The following is a 16,313-nucleotide window of genomic DNA, read 5'->3' on the forward strand; positions in this document are numbered from 1 at the left end:
CATGACCTAAGTCTGTCAACTGATTAAATTCCAGGACTCTTAAAAGCAACAAAGGGGAAAAGAAGCTTGACATGTAACGAGAAGTTTCTCCCATGAGAAGTAATCCTGCATTGTCCATGGGATGTTTTTTAAGTTTTCCATTTTCTAGTTTCTATAACATTCTGAGTTTAGTCTATTTAAAAATCTCTAATAGTAAGCATTTGTTGGAAAACCAAATATTCATTGGCATTGTTACAGTTAAAGCAATGTAAAAGCACCTTGCTGCAATGCATATGAGGATAGAAAAGGAAGAAAAATTTGGAAGCTGAGAACACGCGAGTGTTGTGTGCTCTGCCGGGGCTGTCCTGAGCCTGGTTTGTTGTGACTGCAAATGTATCTCAGTGCTTAACTGCTCAGTCGTCCTTTTGCTTTATCCTTAAGCTGAGCTGACTGTAAGGTGTTTTGATGGCTTTGTCATGTTAAGTCAAGGATGACAGTAATGCTTATATTCATGGATGTATATTTAGACGTAGTATATTGGATACCATATAGTATAGTGTAGATTAGTTTGTGAAGGGATTGCCATAGCGTGAAATACATGTATGAGAACATTGCTGAAGGATGGAGGGTATCTGAAGGCTCTGTCCATAATTCTTGGTGATTTTCTCTGTGCAAACTGCAGCTTTCTGGTAATGGTGCATTTAAGCATTTTTCAGGCCATACTGTTACCTCTCTGCTCACCGATAAATACGGCGTTAAATTTATCTTGTGGCAGCAAGGTGTGAGTTGTGTCTAATCGTGAGTCATTTTGGTTTGGCAACTCCTTACTTAACTTAAAATTGCATGTGAGTTACTGGGATATAATGGCAGCAATAGGTGACTTCTCCACATGCTTCGTTAATTGTTGACTCATTTAAGACTGTTTTTTTATTATTTTTATTTATTTATTTTTGTGTGTGTGTGGCCTCCCTGTCCTGCTTCCCCTCTCCCTGCCCTCCCAAGGGGAATGATATCCAGGAACACGTTGTCCTTGCTCGTTTCAACACAGGATGGGCGAAAGAACTATTTATTTATTTACTTATTTTAGCCTTTGCCTTTGCTTTTTTTTTGGTACTGGCAAATTCGCAGGTGGCTTTTGTAGTATGGAATTGCTGTTAGGTTTTTGTATTGCTTTGTGACTGAATGGGTTGCTTGGATGAATTGAACCTCAACAGCAGATTTGTTTTTAATAATTAAACTGTTTTCTTCTGGAAGTGAAGAGGTGTGTGATATCACCGTGTCCACGCGAGTGTCTTATTGCACATTAGCTCTTTTGCTCGCTTTGGCCTTGCTTTTGAACTTGCTGGTCAACTGCAACAGCATTGGGTAGAAACGTAGAGGTTTCAAAGATAAGTTCTTACAAGTTTCATGGAACAAGATAGCCCAATAGAAGGTAGAGAATCTAACCACCAGTTTGGGAAAAGCTGCCATTTGCCTTCACAGATTTTTGTACATCAGAGAATCCACGTGATCAAGGTCTTGCCTAAACACTGTTCCCATCCATAGAAATAGCTGTAGTCACTCTTGCATTTTCAGATAGCAAAGTCACTCGGCTGTAACATCCAATGCCACAGGAAAACGGACATCATTAATCCTGCTATTCACAGAATTGCTGGTTTGAAAAATCTCAATTCAGAGGCTGGTTTATAGTTTAGCAGATACTTTCACACTCTTCCGGTCATGCCTTGGTCAAGTGTCAGATGTTATGCAGATATTTTTAAAAGGAAACAGGATAATCTGAAGCTAGACTGTCTAATATCAAGAAAAAAAAAAAAAAGACAGGCAAAAACTGACAGAGGAACCAGATGTTGACAAAGAAAGTGGTAGGGGTTTTGTCAAACACATTTTACTTTCTCCTTTGAAACTGATTTAATGAAGAAAACTCTGTGGTGTGGTAGCTTTTTTTTTTTTTTTTAATTTTGAATACTGTCTAACAGTCTTAACTTCAAAATTAGCATTGGACTTCATTGATATATTTAAGAACTGGGCAATGGATGGCAAACACCCATCCCACCCCCCAAAAAAAGGGGCTTGCTTGGTACCACCACTGGATATGGTCACTAGTGTGGCTATTCTTTGAGCCAGGCTAGTGCTAGTCTTATTCAGTGCATTGATCCACGCTCTGGAAGTAATTGGAAATCATTCCTGATGAAATCTGCAGGCAGTCAGAGGGGTAAATAATATGCATGGAGCAGTCCAGAGGGGACCGGTCATTTCACCTCCAGCACGCCAAGCTGTTGGTTGCGTTTTGCATTCAATGGTAGAGTTCATCAGCCTAAGAGAGCCTAAGGTGGGTAACAGCCACGGGCAGCTTTCTGCTGGAGAGACTAGTGACTGAAGAAGGTCCAGGAGCTGAAGGAACTGAAGAGGTGTTTGTGGGTTGATGTGGCAGAAGGACCAAAGAAAATACATGGCGCTCTCAGCAGCGCTAACTGTGCTTTTGGTCAGTTATATCCTTAGTTATTTGAAAAACCTAGTGGAAACATTGCCGAGAATTCAGAAGACAGCTGCAAAATGACTCAAGCAAGAGAAGGTATCTTGCAATAAAAGATCTGAAGAACTCAATCTGTCTAATTTACAAAGGGGAAAAATTGAGGTGTCTTGCTTCAAGGGTGTGTTCTTGCATGGTGAAAGCCCGTTGCTGAGGAGCTCTATCGTCTTCCAAATAAAAGCGTCATGAGAGTCAGTGGCTGGAAGTCACAGTCAAATTAGTTTCATTTCAAATTTAAATATGTTTTGAACAATGGAGTGATTAACTATGAAAATAGACTGTCAGCGGAAGCGTGTTTTCTGTGGATATCAGCTCTGATCTAAAAACATCAACACGTACAGCTTAGCTCAGTACAGTTACAGGGTTAATTACAGAGGTAACAGGGTGAAATGTAAAGACCTGTTTCAGGAGAGCCAGAGGAGATGATCTGATGGTTCCCTCTGGCCTTGAATGAGTGAACAAATCAATTAAATACGATTGCTTTTGCCAGGTGGAAATGGCTCCTCTCAATTTTGAGAAACAAGAGAAGGAAGATTCTGATCGGTAGATCCCGGGTTTTTCAAAGGCGGTGTTTTGTTTGTCTGGATGGTTTTTGCTTTTTGAAGTGTTGCATATTATGGATGCTGTGGTTTGAATGGTTCTGAAAATGTCTGGTCTGTGTGACAAATGCAGAAATGTCCAAGCGATGCTTTTCCAAGAGTCACCATAAGAAAGTGTAGAAGGGGAGATGGAGCACTGTGTCCAGCTAGAGCCCTGCGTCCAGCTCGGGAGCCCTCAGCACAAGAAGGGCATGGACCTGTTGGAGCGGGGCCAGAGGAGGGCTACTAAAATGCTCCGAGGGCTGGAGCCCCTCTGCTGTGAGGCCAGGCTGGGAGAGTTGGGGGTGTTCAGCCTGGAGAAGAGAAGGCTGCGGGCAGAGCTGAGTGCGGCCGGTCAGGGCTTCAAGGGGGCCCAGAGGAAAGGGGGGGACAAGCTTTTTAGTAGGGCCAGCTGGGACAGGACAAGGGGGGATGGCTTTAAACTGAACCAGGGTGGGTTTAGACTGGATCTAAGAAAGAAATTCTTTCCAGTGAGGGTGGTGAAACCCTGGCAGGGGTTGCCCCGAGAGGGGGTGGAGGCCCCATCCCTGGGAACATTCCAGGCCAGGTTGGACGGGGCTGTGAGGTGGAGGCCCCATCCCTGGGAACATTCCAGGCCAGGTTGGATGGGGCTGTGAGCAACCTGATGTGGTTCAAGGTGTCCCTGCTCCTGCAGGGGGGTTGGGCTGGGTGACCTCTGGGGGTCGCCTCCCACCCAAATCATTCTGTGATTCTAGGATTGAATTGTCATTCACCTTCTAACTCTGCCCAGCTGGTCTGAGTTAAGTGATCCTGTTACACTGGCAAAGTTTCAGGCAGTGGCTGTCCTTTTTTCAGAGATCTGCATTTCTCAGTGAATACTGTTTAAATAGCAGTCTCATTTTTTAGGCCATCTCTTTTTTTTCCTGGATTACACTGGTTTATTTGTTTCCTATTTACCTTTGGAAATGCATCTCTACAAAGGTTCTCACAAAGGTCGACATCCTCATCCCAACGTGCTTTCACCAGGAAGCTTTCAACTGCTTCAGGTTTACAAACCCATTTTGCTGCTTCACTTTACATCACAGCAAATTAATGTTAGCTTAGTTATAATTTGATAAATGGAATTCAGTCGCTTTTCCCATGTGTTTGACATAACACTAGTGAATTCCAAGCAAATTTCCTCACCCCACAATGACCCGTAGCCTGACCCAGATTCTCTGACGTGTGACTGCTTTATATTTTACAGCTTGACTATATTGAGTGTGATAACTGACTAAAAAAAGGTCTGGCAGTTCTTTTCTCTGATCTATTATTTAGTGACCTGCCTTGCATGAATGAAGGTCATGGAAAACTGTCTTCATGGTAGTGATGCCCCATTTTTCCATATAACTTTTAGAAACTTTTCAATAAACTTTTTTTTCTTGTTTCGTTTAGAAACTGGGCCTTTTTTTTTTTTTTTTTTTTTAAAGTCCTTCATGCGTTACTGGGAAGTAGATCCACTGGCAAATGCAGCTAGGATTTTGGCTTTGTTTTTTCTTTCTAATTACATTTTTTGCTATAATTCTTATAATGAAAATTCTTACTAATTTTTCTGTAATTCTGCTAAAATGCTATAAATAAATCTAAATAAATGCTATAATCCTGTAAGTACAATTCTTCTTTCCTATAGGTATATAGATATATAGTTCAGTGTAATCACGTCTTAATCTTCTTTCCCCTTCGGAGCACTAAGTGTGAGTCTGTGTATGTACAGCAACTTTAATGCATAGAAAAGCTTTTCCCATACTGTGGTGTACAGTAGCACCACTCATTGTACTACCGCCGGCAGAAGTGCTGATTTTCTTAACTGCTTTCAAGGTGGGTGTGTTGTCAGATGCAGAGTACTTCAGTGCAGCTGGAGATAAACGTGTTAATCGAGGCAGATGTCTGCGAATGTCTTCAATAGATTCAGGCTTTATAGAGCAATGTTGGCCCTGCCTTTAAAAGCTGAAGACTTAGGCTTGAAACTGAGCAAAACTGCATCTATAGACCTTCATCGGTGCTACGAGCGCTTTCCTGCCACAGCGTACTCTGGTTCCTACTGTTGGTAAGGATACACGTTCAATATTTGTGGGAAGCAGCAATGTAGTAGCCGGTTATTCAAAGAAGCCTGACTAGGTTTGGAAAAAACCAAAAATTCTTTGGCATTCTTCCTTGCATCTTGTTTTAAAATAACCCTGGTACCATGGTTACAAGACTAGTCACATTGCCGCTTCTCCTGGGGATCTCATGTTGTGCATCCCCATATGTTCCCGGGATATGAATTCCTCCATTTGCTCACTCCCACTGGGCCTTGGGTTGCAGTCCCATGCACATCCACCGTGATTGCTGTAGCAGGTCCAACGGGCGCTCGTCATTGCCAAAGCTTTTCTACTGGATTGAGTCTCCCGGTTTGCGATTTGGGTGCAATGCCCTGTGGTTTTTTACCTAAATGTGGAGGGTGAGCAGGGCCAAGGTATGAAACAAAGAGGAATGAATACTCTGCACCCAAGCTTAATCTGTATTATCCTGGAGCTAGTGTTACGTACCTAGAGGTTGATTTACAGTTTGAGTCAGAGGGAACAGATTGCAACAGTTTTTCCCTGTCTCTGGGAGTCTTTGCATCCAGTTATCCTTTTCCAATACTGTGCTTCAGATAGCTCTTAGCTTGCTGCCCTATTTACCTTCTATGGAAGGGTTTTTTGTGCATGCGTGTGTGTTTTGGTAGTTGACTTGTATTGTTTATTTAAAAAAAAAAAAAAAACAACCAAAACCCAACACCCCCACACACTCCACAAAACTGCAATAAAATTCCTTGGCCTGGCTAAACAATTCTGTAAAAGGAGCTGAGGAATCTGTGCAACCACAAACCTGCCTGTTGTCTTTGAAGGTACCCTCCTTACCTAGGCTCCTGTTCTAGCTTTCCCATCTAATTTCTTAAATTGCTTTTTTTTAACAGCATCCTTTGATTTAACTCTGGGTTTTGAGGCAGACATCAGTTTAAAATTGAGTAGGGAAACAGTACTCACATAACTAACCACTCTTTTCACCTGAACAAGCCTTCTAAATTTATCGTTGAAGAAAAAACCCCAACAAAACCCTTCCAAACTTGCTAGAAAAGGAATAAAGAGAAGGACAGCTTGGAAGACCTAGTACGGACAGCGCATGTTTTTCTCTCACGCTGCTCAGTTAAATTTTATTTTGATGTTTGTTCTTACATTAATGAAAACCTGCTAGAAAAGCAGCTTATGTATGAAGGTGAGTAACGGGTCGCTTAAGGAATAGCTCTTCCCAGGAAATACTTCAACAAACAATGTTAAATGTTCCCTCTCCACCGCTGTGCCGCAGCGGAGATCTGGATTCCATGTGACTGGTTTGGCCGCTTACGATTCTTTTTTTTTCTAAGACAGTGCTCACGCTTGTTTTTTGTGAGGGGAAGTTTGTCTGTTCTCTGCCAAGAACACCAAATAGGAAACATTCTGCTAGTTACTATATTAGGCTGAGTCATGACAGCTGTAAACTTTGTGTATTTTTATTCCATGAAGAGGAATAATTCGCTGTGGTGCTAATTACAGGAAGATATAAAGGTGATCTGCAGGTTAAACGTTGTTTCAGGACTGCCTCTAATGAGAGAGGAGAAGGGGACTTCCACCTTAAATATGGACGAAAGGCGTCTCTGTCAGCTTTCTCATTTTAGTAGCATCAAAAAGGGTTAATTATTCTTCCCTGATTTTCTGAGGTTAGTGTAGATTAGGATTTTTTTTTTTTTTTTTTAATCTCATCAGCTGAAGCCTCGAATTGCAAACAGAGCTGTGGGCTCTGGGAAGCTGATGAGCCAGTAGCTAAAGCACGAATGTGTGTGGCATCTACTGTGGCTGAGTACTTTGGGGACGCTTAGTGCTTTCTTGCAAGGTAATGTCCTCCGTTCCTAGGTTCCTCACGGTTAACCTCTTGTGGGAACACCTCCCAAGTGTATTGATGTGAATTATCTAGCGTACTGTGATCATGCACCTTAATTTATGGCACAAGAAGCTGCTTGTTCTCTAGTTATCTGGAGAAGTTCTCCCCAAGAAATAAAATGTCTAATGTAAAAATTATATGAAATCCTAGTATACTTCTTAGTATATAAAAAGGAAAATTACTGTCTTTATGTTAGCAGGTTACAGCCAAGCTCTCTGCTAAGGCAATGAAATATTCCTCACTGTATAATGTGTGCTGGAAAATACAAGTGAAAAAAAGCAAGGGCTCTGAAAACGTCTGTGTTGAGTCCAGTGAATCTCTTGAATGTCTTTCATTACCATGTGCTTGTTTCCATAATGCTAGGTGCAGGCTGAACAGATTTTCCCCCAAATAGGGCACAGCATATTGTCATTCTGCCCTGCAAGAATCCGGCAGTTCTGGCTTGTGGCCCTTCGCGGCAGCGTCAGTCACGCTGAACACCTTTTGCCGCTTCACTTAATTTAATTCTTCCCTCCTCTGGGCACTATGAAAAACCGTGCCTTGCAGGCATTGTAAGTAATTGGCTGTAAAGATTTTTTAATATTTTAAGTTTGAAAACAACTGATTTTTCATCTTCCATTTAGGAGTGTTTGGCTTGGGTTTTGTTTTAAAAAAAGTGAAGAAAAGGAAAACAAAATTATTTTCCCCTTCCTGAGAATTCAGATAGCTGTTTGCATCTCAAATTTTGCAAAGTGTGCGGCGTTATGCTTTATTTCAGCTCTTTTAAATGCAAGAGGGTTGCACTATGTAGTTTACCTGAACTGTTCCTTAGAGAAAATATGAAAGGCTTCTCGTTTCATTTCTTTTACTTTTCCTCACAGAATTAGAATAAGAAATAAGCAGGTCTTAGAAACCCTTATTTGCTGATAGAAATTGGTGAGAAACCGTAGTACAAATCTATCGCATTGCCAGAGCCCTGGCCCAGGCTGCCCAGCGGGGCTGTGGAGTCTCCTTCTCTGGAGATCTTCAACCCCCGCCTGGCTGCTGTCCTGTGCCCCCTGCTCTGGGTGAGCCTGCTTGGGCAGGGGGGTGGCACTGGGTGAGCTCCTGAGGTCCCTGCCAACCCCTACCATGCTGAGATTCTGTGGTTGTGTGCATTCAGGACACTAGTTACACTGAGCCTTGTTAAACACATTTTTAATCTCATAGCTGTACCAACTCACCTAATAGAATTGTGGCCATCAGTTGTGACAAACTTCCTGAATACCAAATTGGACAGAACTAAATGCTGGGGATTTTTTTTCCCCTTGTAAACAGTTTGGTTGTGAAGATCTGTTCAACATATTACAACAAACTCATTGGCAAAAGATTATGTGGCTTGAAGTAAGAACTGGTCACGTCACTTTTACGCTCTGTTTGGTATTTTAATTTGGAAATGTATTAAATGCAGTTGTGTGTCCTGTTGCTTCAGGTTGGTGGAACAAAAGCTGGAGTTGTGCGTTTCTTGGGAGAAACCGATTTTGCTAAAGGAGAATGGTGTGGAGTAGAACTGGATGAACCTCTGGGAAAGAATGATGGAGCCGTTGCTGGAACAAGGTCAGTCTATCACCAGATAGCAGCTGCTGTAAAGATTTTGCATCTGTATATTCTGTTCTGGTTTTTTGTTTTGTTTTTTTTTTAATATCTTACATGAAACTTTATATCAAGGGAAGTAGTTAGGCTGTAAACCTGACTGTCTGCTGCTGCTGCTGGTGGGTAGTTAGACGCTGATTTGAATTTTATGACGCCTACACATCTCTGAAAGTCTGCATCAGCCCACATTCATGGATTAGTTGATCTCTCCTACTCCCATGTGAGTTTTATTCATAGACTGGTAATGGAAAACACAATTTCCTGCTTTTTGAATGTCTCCTTGGTTTCTCAGCTTGGAATGAATGCTCAGTTAAGAAAATACCTCTGGGTATCTGAGCGTAAGGGAAATCTTCCTGCATCACAGGAACCGAAAGCTCCTATACCAACAGTTGCCTCATTGTAAAGATTGGGAACAGTATAGCTGCGTCCTCCAATGAGTTACACTTAGAAAGCAATAATTCACATCACAGTTTAACTTTCTTTCTCATTTGGTAGAAGGAACAGTTCTTTAACTCATTAAAAAGAGGTTTTACAAGGATTGTGCCACCTTAACATAGGTATTCACAACTTAAAATTTTAAATGGCTTTTGTTTATCTATAACCAAAGATATATGTTCTGTGTAATCCAATATGCATGTGTGTATAGATATGAAGGTAATAAAATATAAAACTACTTGATTTAATTAAAATGTGATTATTATTTTTTTTAGTTTTTAACACTCTGCTCTCGCATTTGTTATTGGCAGCTCAGAGGAAGTTATTGAAGAGGAAAACTGTGCATGTTAAACTTTGGATCTGAACAGAATTTTTAGGAAACTGAGCTCTAGCTCAAGAGTTTACTCTGTTGAATTTCTGAAGTCTGATATAATCATGCTGTTCCAGTCTCTCAAAGTCCCCTTTCCAAATCTAGTGTTAAAAAAAAAAATTGCGATCTAATCTAGATTAGATTGTCACCAGCTGCTGCCCTGTCCTTTAATACGTTGAGACTATTGATCTAGAATTCTTTGTGAAGCCAGACCACGTACCTGAAAAGACAGAAGTTAATTTAGTACTCTCATCTGCCTGCTTTTCTTTTTTCAAAGGTATTTTCAGTGTCAGCCAAAATACGGTTTGTTTGCTCCAGTCCACAAAGTTACGAAGATTGGATTCCCGTCGACCACACCAGCAAAAGCAAAGACAACTGTGCGAAAAGTGGTTGCGACTCCCACAGCCCTGAAACGGAGTCCGAGTGCATCTTCCCTGAGCTCGCTCAGTTCTGTGGCATCTTCCGTAAGCAGCAAGCCAAGCCGTACAGGACTAGTAAGCTTCTTTTTCTATTGCATGCTTTATCTTCCCAAGCAGGAATCCACGTGGCACTTGCCTGTGGTCTACTTGCATAAATTGAGAATAGAACAGATCTTGGAGAGAGCACAATATATGTTTAATTGTGCTCTCTTTTTCATTCAAAGCATGCATGAAGGAAGGAAACCTTAGCTAGCCCTGAAGAGTAGCTGAATATTTGAATATTTAAGCTTACACAGTTAATTCAGGCTAACTGAGTTATTGCAGTAAGAAAGGGGCTTGTGATGCCAACAAACTGAAAAGGTATCGATGTTCTCTGGCTGGAATCTCCATTTAGTTGTTCATTTTCCTAGCGCTGCCTCTGTCATACGGGGTTTATGTTTGAGGATCCAGTATGCACTAAAGCTTCCATAGATCAAACAAACAAGTTTAAAACAATATTAAGGAGGAAGCTTAAAATTGTCTAAAATGCCAAAGGTTTTCTTTTACTGTTAAAGAGATGTGGCAGCTGAGAAACACAGCAGTAGCAATTGTCAAGACTTTGCTGACAAGAAGCCTCTTTCTTTTCTTTTAGACTTGGTTTTAATCCTATGAATTCATAAAGGCTAAATGTTGCAAAGCACAGTGGCTCAGGTGAATTCTAACACAGTACTAATTCCACCTAATACACTTACTATGGATTCTTTTAAAGTTGCTCTCTTACGTAAATGTCCTAATCTTGGGTCGCGGCAGTAAAACGGAAATCTTCTGGGAAAGCCGAATTTTAAAAAGTCCCTCTTTTGAGGCAATTAAAAGCATAGAAATAATTGTGCTTTTTCCAGAGTCACCCTAGATTTTTCCTTTTTTTAAAACCAAAGCATATAAGTACATCTAATTAAGAAGAGATCACTCCCCCTGATGGGGAACTGGCTAGCTGGCACACTGTCCTACTGACCAGCAGGTGCAGAACTGAGTGGTGACTTACGTAGTCCTTCAAAACTGAGGCAGATTACAGGCGAACAGAGGTCAACAGTCGGTCAGGGCAACAGGGTTAATACCCTAGCACGAAAAGCGTAAGGGGTTTTTATTTGGCACAAACAGTGGGACTGTATTACTTAATCCATTCTGGAAGTTGCACTGCTGGCTGCAGAGAGCCCCCTAGTTAGGAATCGGTGCACTGACACGGAGTAACGTGCGTGCTGCCTCGGCTTCAGGGCAGACCTCATGAGCTGACGGTGAAGCATTATTATGGACCGCTACGTGTTATTCCATATGCTGTGACGCTCTAAGCAACAAGAGAGTGCAGTTACACATTGTAAATGTCTACAATATATTTGCTTCTTTTGCCTCTGTGTTGTGCCCCAGCGTTTTTGCATGTTTTGGGCCATAAAATACAAAGCTTTAGTAATCCGTTATTTCTGGAATTAAAATTGCAGCTTGCTTCCAACCCTTTTTCTCAGGCAACGTGAACGTTTGGTTACCATCCAAGTTAAAAGGACTGTCAAAATAATTCTGATACTTTTCCTTTAAAAGTTAAGCTGCTGAAGAAACAAGATTTCCTGAAATGAGTTTTGACACAGTAGGCTTTTCGTGCTTCAATTTCTAGGAAATTATAACTTAAGTGGAAATTGCGGGACTCTTACATAGTCTTCTCAATTATTCAGGGCTGTTGCTGTTTTCTTCTTCCTGTGTAAGAAAAACAACTGTCAAAGTAGGTGACCTAATGATTTAAGAGGGCTGTCTGATGCAATTTCTATTTATTTCCAAGTCTGAAGGAAGTTGATGTTTCTCTGAACTCTTGGATTTCTTTTGGAATTGGGAATTAAGTCAAGTTTGATTTGAAAAGCTAGAATTATTAAAAAGCAAAACATTCTGGAATGAGGTATCTTCTAGAAACCTAGAGGATCTGAAACAACTAATCTAAGCATCGAAGTGAAAGATGGTTTATTCTCTTTCGTACCTTTTCAGTCCGCATTTGCAGTGGACTGTAGACGTATCACTCAAGGCTGTGAGCAGACAAGTTGGAGTGATCGTGTAGCAATCATGGTAGCAGAAGGGGAAATGTGTGTTTGTGACGGCAGGAGAATACGTCTGCTGGGGACATTGTCCAACGCCAGCATTCCAGGCTGTATATGGCAACTATCCTTCAACGTTTTGATCTCTGAAAGGATCATGGAAGAAACATGCTCCTATTCTTGGGCAATGCTGTTAGAGCCAAAGGTTAACGTAACAGAAGAGCAAGCCTTTGTGTAGTGGGTTTTGTTCGAAATACAGCTTTAACTGAGATGTCATTCTCATGTAATACTTAGGCAAATTTCTGAGCTGTTAAGCTTAAAGTCAGTTTTTATAACCTGTATTGGATTTTTTTTTTGTTCAGTTTTTGCTGTTTTCACAACTACTGCTCACTTTTACTACATAATTTCAGTTTATTTACTTTCCCTTCTAGCTCAAAAACTCTTGAGGAAGTAGAAGACAGGGCCATGCTGAATTTTCACTGACACTGGTTCCATTCAGTGGAGCAGAGATCATGCAAGGTCAAGGAAAACCCTAAGGTTCATTTTAGCTATAGTTCTCCAGATTGATTCGTTTTTATCTATACTCTTCAAGTTTAATCTCTCAGATTTTTTTTTTCCCCAGAAGTAATTTAATTCCAAGTGATGTAAACATATGTTTTAATCAGATACCAATTGTTCTTCTTCACAAGGTTTTAGCTGTAAGGCTGGCTTTTTAGGTCAAGGTAACTGCTTTTCATCCTGGATGCTTTATTGCTGTAGTAGAGGTGCCAAATGCTAGTTGGAGTTCCAAAAGCTTTTGATAGAGCATTTGGAAATGTTATACTGTTGCTGGTGACCCAAGATGATGACTTGATAACTAAAGGCACGATGTTTTCAACTTGCTAAAAGGCTGCCTTTTTTTTTTTTTTTTAATGCCAAAAGATGCTTGGATACATAATGATCAGCCTTTGTGTGAGTCTACTAAGCGCACCTTTGACTGAGGCCAGCCTTTTGTTTTCACTTCAGCCCTTCTGTCTCCTACACCATAACTGCCGATTGCTACAAAGCAGTCTTACTACACATGTATGGCCATTGGTAAAGTCTAGAAAATGAAGTAATTAAAATATGAAAAAAGGTACAGTAGGTTACGGAATACATTTGCTTTACTAACCCAATGTTTGTAGAGTCTGGAGATATCCCTTGTTTTCACTTGATACAGAATGTTTTTTAACGTATTTACTTTGTGAAGTTGACAGAAACATCCTCCCGGTATGCAAGAAAAATTTCTGGTACCACAGCCCTCCAGGAGGCACTGAAGGAGAAGCAGCAACACATTGAACAGCTGCTGGCAGAAAGGGACCTGGAGAGGGCAGAAGTTGCAAAAGCAACCAGTCACGTAGGGGAAATAGAGCAGGAATTAGCACTTGTTCGCGATGGACATGATCGGGTAAGAGTGGTATTGCTGCTCTTAAAATAGAGGCTTTAATAGAATTGACTTCATTTCTGAAATTGTGTTTTCTTATTGAAAAGGTCTGGGACTAAAAGGTGGTGTTCTAAACCTAAACTAGTCCATACCTGTGGCATCTTCCTTGTGGGAGCTTTGGCTTGATGAGATAGCAAGTCTACTTCATTTGACTCATTTTTGTTGAACTTCTTTATACATCTCTACAATCTTTTATTATATACATATTTGAGTATGATAACATTCCTATCCCTTGAGCCATTGCTTTACCAAATTGTGATTACTGATGTATAGATACATAACTCGGAAAAAAATCATGTATTGCCCAACTTAGTAGATTTTGTTCTTATTCCTCCTGCTGATTAGCATGTACTGGAGATGGAAGCAAAAATGGACCAGCTACGAGCTATGGTGGAGGCTGCTGACAGGGAGAAAGTGGAGCTTCTCAATCAGCTTGAGGAAGAGAAAAGGTAACCGAAAACTGTCTTCATTAGTATAACTCTGTTAAAAACAAACTTTGCATTAAAAACAAATGCTGTGGTGACTTTCAAATGTGAAACAAATTTTGAATAATGCAGATATGAGCGATTGTTGTATAAATTCATACTGCAGTTTTTTAAAATTAATACTAAAAAAACCTCCTCTCTTAAATTTGGGGAGGGAAAGCCAAATAAAGTGAACTTGCTTAGAGGCTGCAACTGTTGTTTAGAGATGAATTTCATGCAACTCATTCCTTTTAGTATTGCTTTCTGTTATGAAGGATTTTATTCCTATTTATATGAAATTAATGGATCATACCTGATCTTCTTGAAACCCTCTTCTTCCACTTCCAAATGAAAATTTTGATAATCTCATTTCCTGACAGTGCTGGAGTAGGAATTTACAGTTTAGTTCTCTTGTGAATAATTTATTACTGTTAGTCTTGGGCTTCTAGTCAGGGTCTCTCTCTTACAGGAAAATCATTAAAGCCATTCATTTCAATGCCTTTTCTAATTCCCTTTTGTAAGCATTTGAGGAAAGGAACTGAGATTATCAAATAGGTAAGGTGAGGTTAGGAAAGGAAATAACCTGGTTAGATGAGGAAATAATCTGGTAAATTTTTTGGTGGATTTGGAATGCTTTTGGGAGTCTATTTAGAAACCCATTGTGAGTCTGCTCTGTAGGCTTGCGTGTGCCCCTGAAATCAGTCAGATGTCAACCTCTCTGAAAGGCCTGCCTGAAACTAGAAATCACAGATGAGAAAATGCAATGGTAAACCCTGCGCAATTCCTTTACAATTTTCATTCTGCCTTTCTATGGGACCCGCTCTAACTGAATTTTCAAAACAAGCAGTAGAGTTAGGTCTGGAATTATTTATGTATTCTCTACAAAATAATGCAGTAGGGTTTTTTTTTTAATTTAAGAAAACAAACTGACCAAACAAAAACCAACCAGCTTTGCAGCAGCCCCGGTAGTTTGGCTGTGGACCTACTTTTGCTGAGTGCCAGGTCAGTGGGGGGTTGTTTTACCGCAATCCTGCATGGCCTTGAGCTCACCTTCAGCGTGTTGCTAGGCAGCGTGACGGCGCCGCTGTGCGCCTGCTACCATTCACCAAAGTGACGTCCTACAGCCGGGAAAACATTTCACGGCTCCGGCAGTGTAATATTTCTCCTTCCTCCTAACCACTCTAGGCTTATTTACTTGGAAAGTCTCTGTAATATGTATTCAAGTCACTCTCAGCAGTGACTTGAAGTCAAATGATCTTTAATCCTCTGTTTCCCAAAGCACATCGGTCAGACCCTCTTCCCAGAATAAGTTCATATCGTCCTTTTATTTTAGACATCCATCACTTGTAACTCTCTTTGATGGAATGATTTCTACGTCTGTCAGCCAAGCTGCGGGCACCAGCAATCTGTGTAATTCAGAGGAAAGAGGACATGTTCGTCTCTTCCTTTGCAACATCTTACAGTGTTGAAAGGATCCAGGGGAAAAGGAGGAGATCTGCCCCCTTGTTCATTGGGGGATACCAGAGTCAGGGGAGGGAAGAAATAACTTTTTACAGATTTTATTATAAGTCCAATCCTAGCTTCTCACCTCTGTTTTCTCATTCTAAGACTCCGGTGTGGGCAAGGCAAGGCAATGTTCTTGCTTGCGCTCCCATTCCGCATCTTGCACTTCACCTTGACACCTAACATGGGTTTGTCTGTGCTAGAGCTTTGATGCAAGTTGACCAGTGCACTTCTAGAAGGCCCGGGGGTACCTTGGATGCGTCCTAACTTTCTGACTGTTTCTTAGGTGAATGGTAGAATACACAGAATGTGAGGTCAAACTGTTCATTTAGGTCACCTCTTTTGGGGTCGTGCAGAAGGGTGAAAGAATGAGAGAATCGAGGATGACCTGAAGGTTTTCTTTTTGACTCGTCAGAAAATGCAACAAAATACTTTCTTTATAGAGCCGCAGGAAGACTGATGCCTTGCTTTTTCAGCAGTTGTGTTTTAACAGCAGCAGCTTTCCTTCTCTCCGATGCTTCCTGTGAGAAATTTCTCCTTAATGTTTCTGGCAGTTTGCCGGTACAGTCAGAATGGTATCACTGTCATTCTGATCCCACTGAAAAGTGAGCTTGGAAGCATTTTCTTTCAGTGTTACCTGAATTTTAATGAATTGTCCCCACAGGAAAGTTGAAGACCTTCAGTTCCGTGTGGAAGAAGAATCCATTACCAAAGGAGACCTAGAGGTAAAATATCTCCAGTTTTGTACACAGGCTATATCGTAGGACACGAAATGTGGCCAGTTCAGATGAGCGTACTGCTCTCTAGAAGAGAAAGGCAGGAATGTTTAGTAGATGCCGTACTGGCCCAAGCATATGCAAAGCACGTGAAAGTGCTTAATTCAGTTACGCGCTTTAGCAAGGGTTGTGCTGTGGAATGGTTGTAGTTGTTTCGAGTAATTAAAGTAATTCT

At 41.0% G+C, this 16,313-nt stretch overlaps 1 protein-coding gene across 2 annotated transcripts in view; it reads left to right on the forward strand.

Annotated features, from left to right (window-relative positions):
* CLIP1 (CAP-Gly domain containing linker protein 1) overlaps window positions 1-16,313 on the forward strand; it is an 82,147-nt gene that overhangs the window by 27,885 nt on the left and 37,949 nt on the right. For both annotated transcript variants that reach the window (XM_035890481.1, XM_035890482.1), the window contains exons 6-10: window positions 8,498-8,622; window positions 9,741-9,957; window positions 13,162-13,359; window positions 13,741-13,844; window positions 16,027-16,087. In XM_035890481.1, the coding sequence (XP_035746374.1) occupies window positions 8,498-8,622; window positions 9,741-9,957; window positions 13,162-13,359; window positions 13,741-13,844; window positions 16,027-16,087 (705 nt within the window). The remainder of the gene's footprint in view (window positions 1-8,497; window positions 8,623-9,740; window positions 9,958-13,161; window positions 13,360-13,740; window positions 13,845-16,026; window positions 16,088-16,313) is intronic.

Source organism: Egretta garzetta, unplaced genomic scaffold (assembly GCF_000687185.1).
Source record: "Egretta garzetta isolate BGI_Z169 unplaced genomic scaffold, ASM68718v1 scaffold343, whole genome shotgun sequence".
Taxonomy (NCBI): Eukaryota; Metazoa; Chordata; class Aves; order Pelecaniformes; family Ardeidae; genus Egretta; species Egretta garzetta.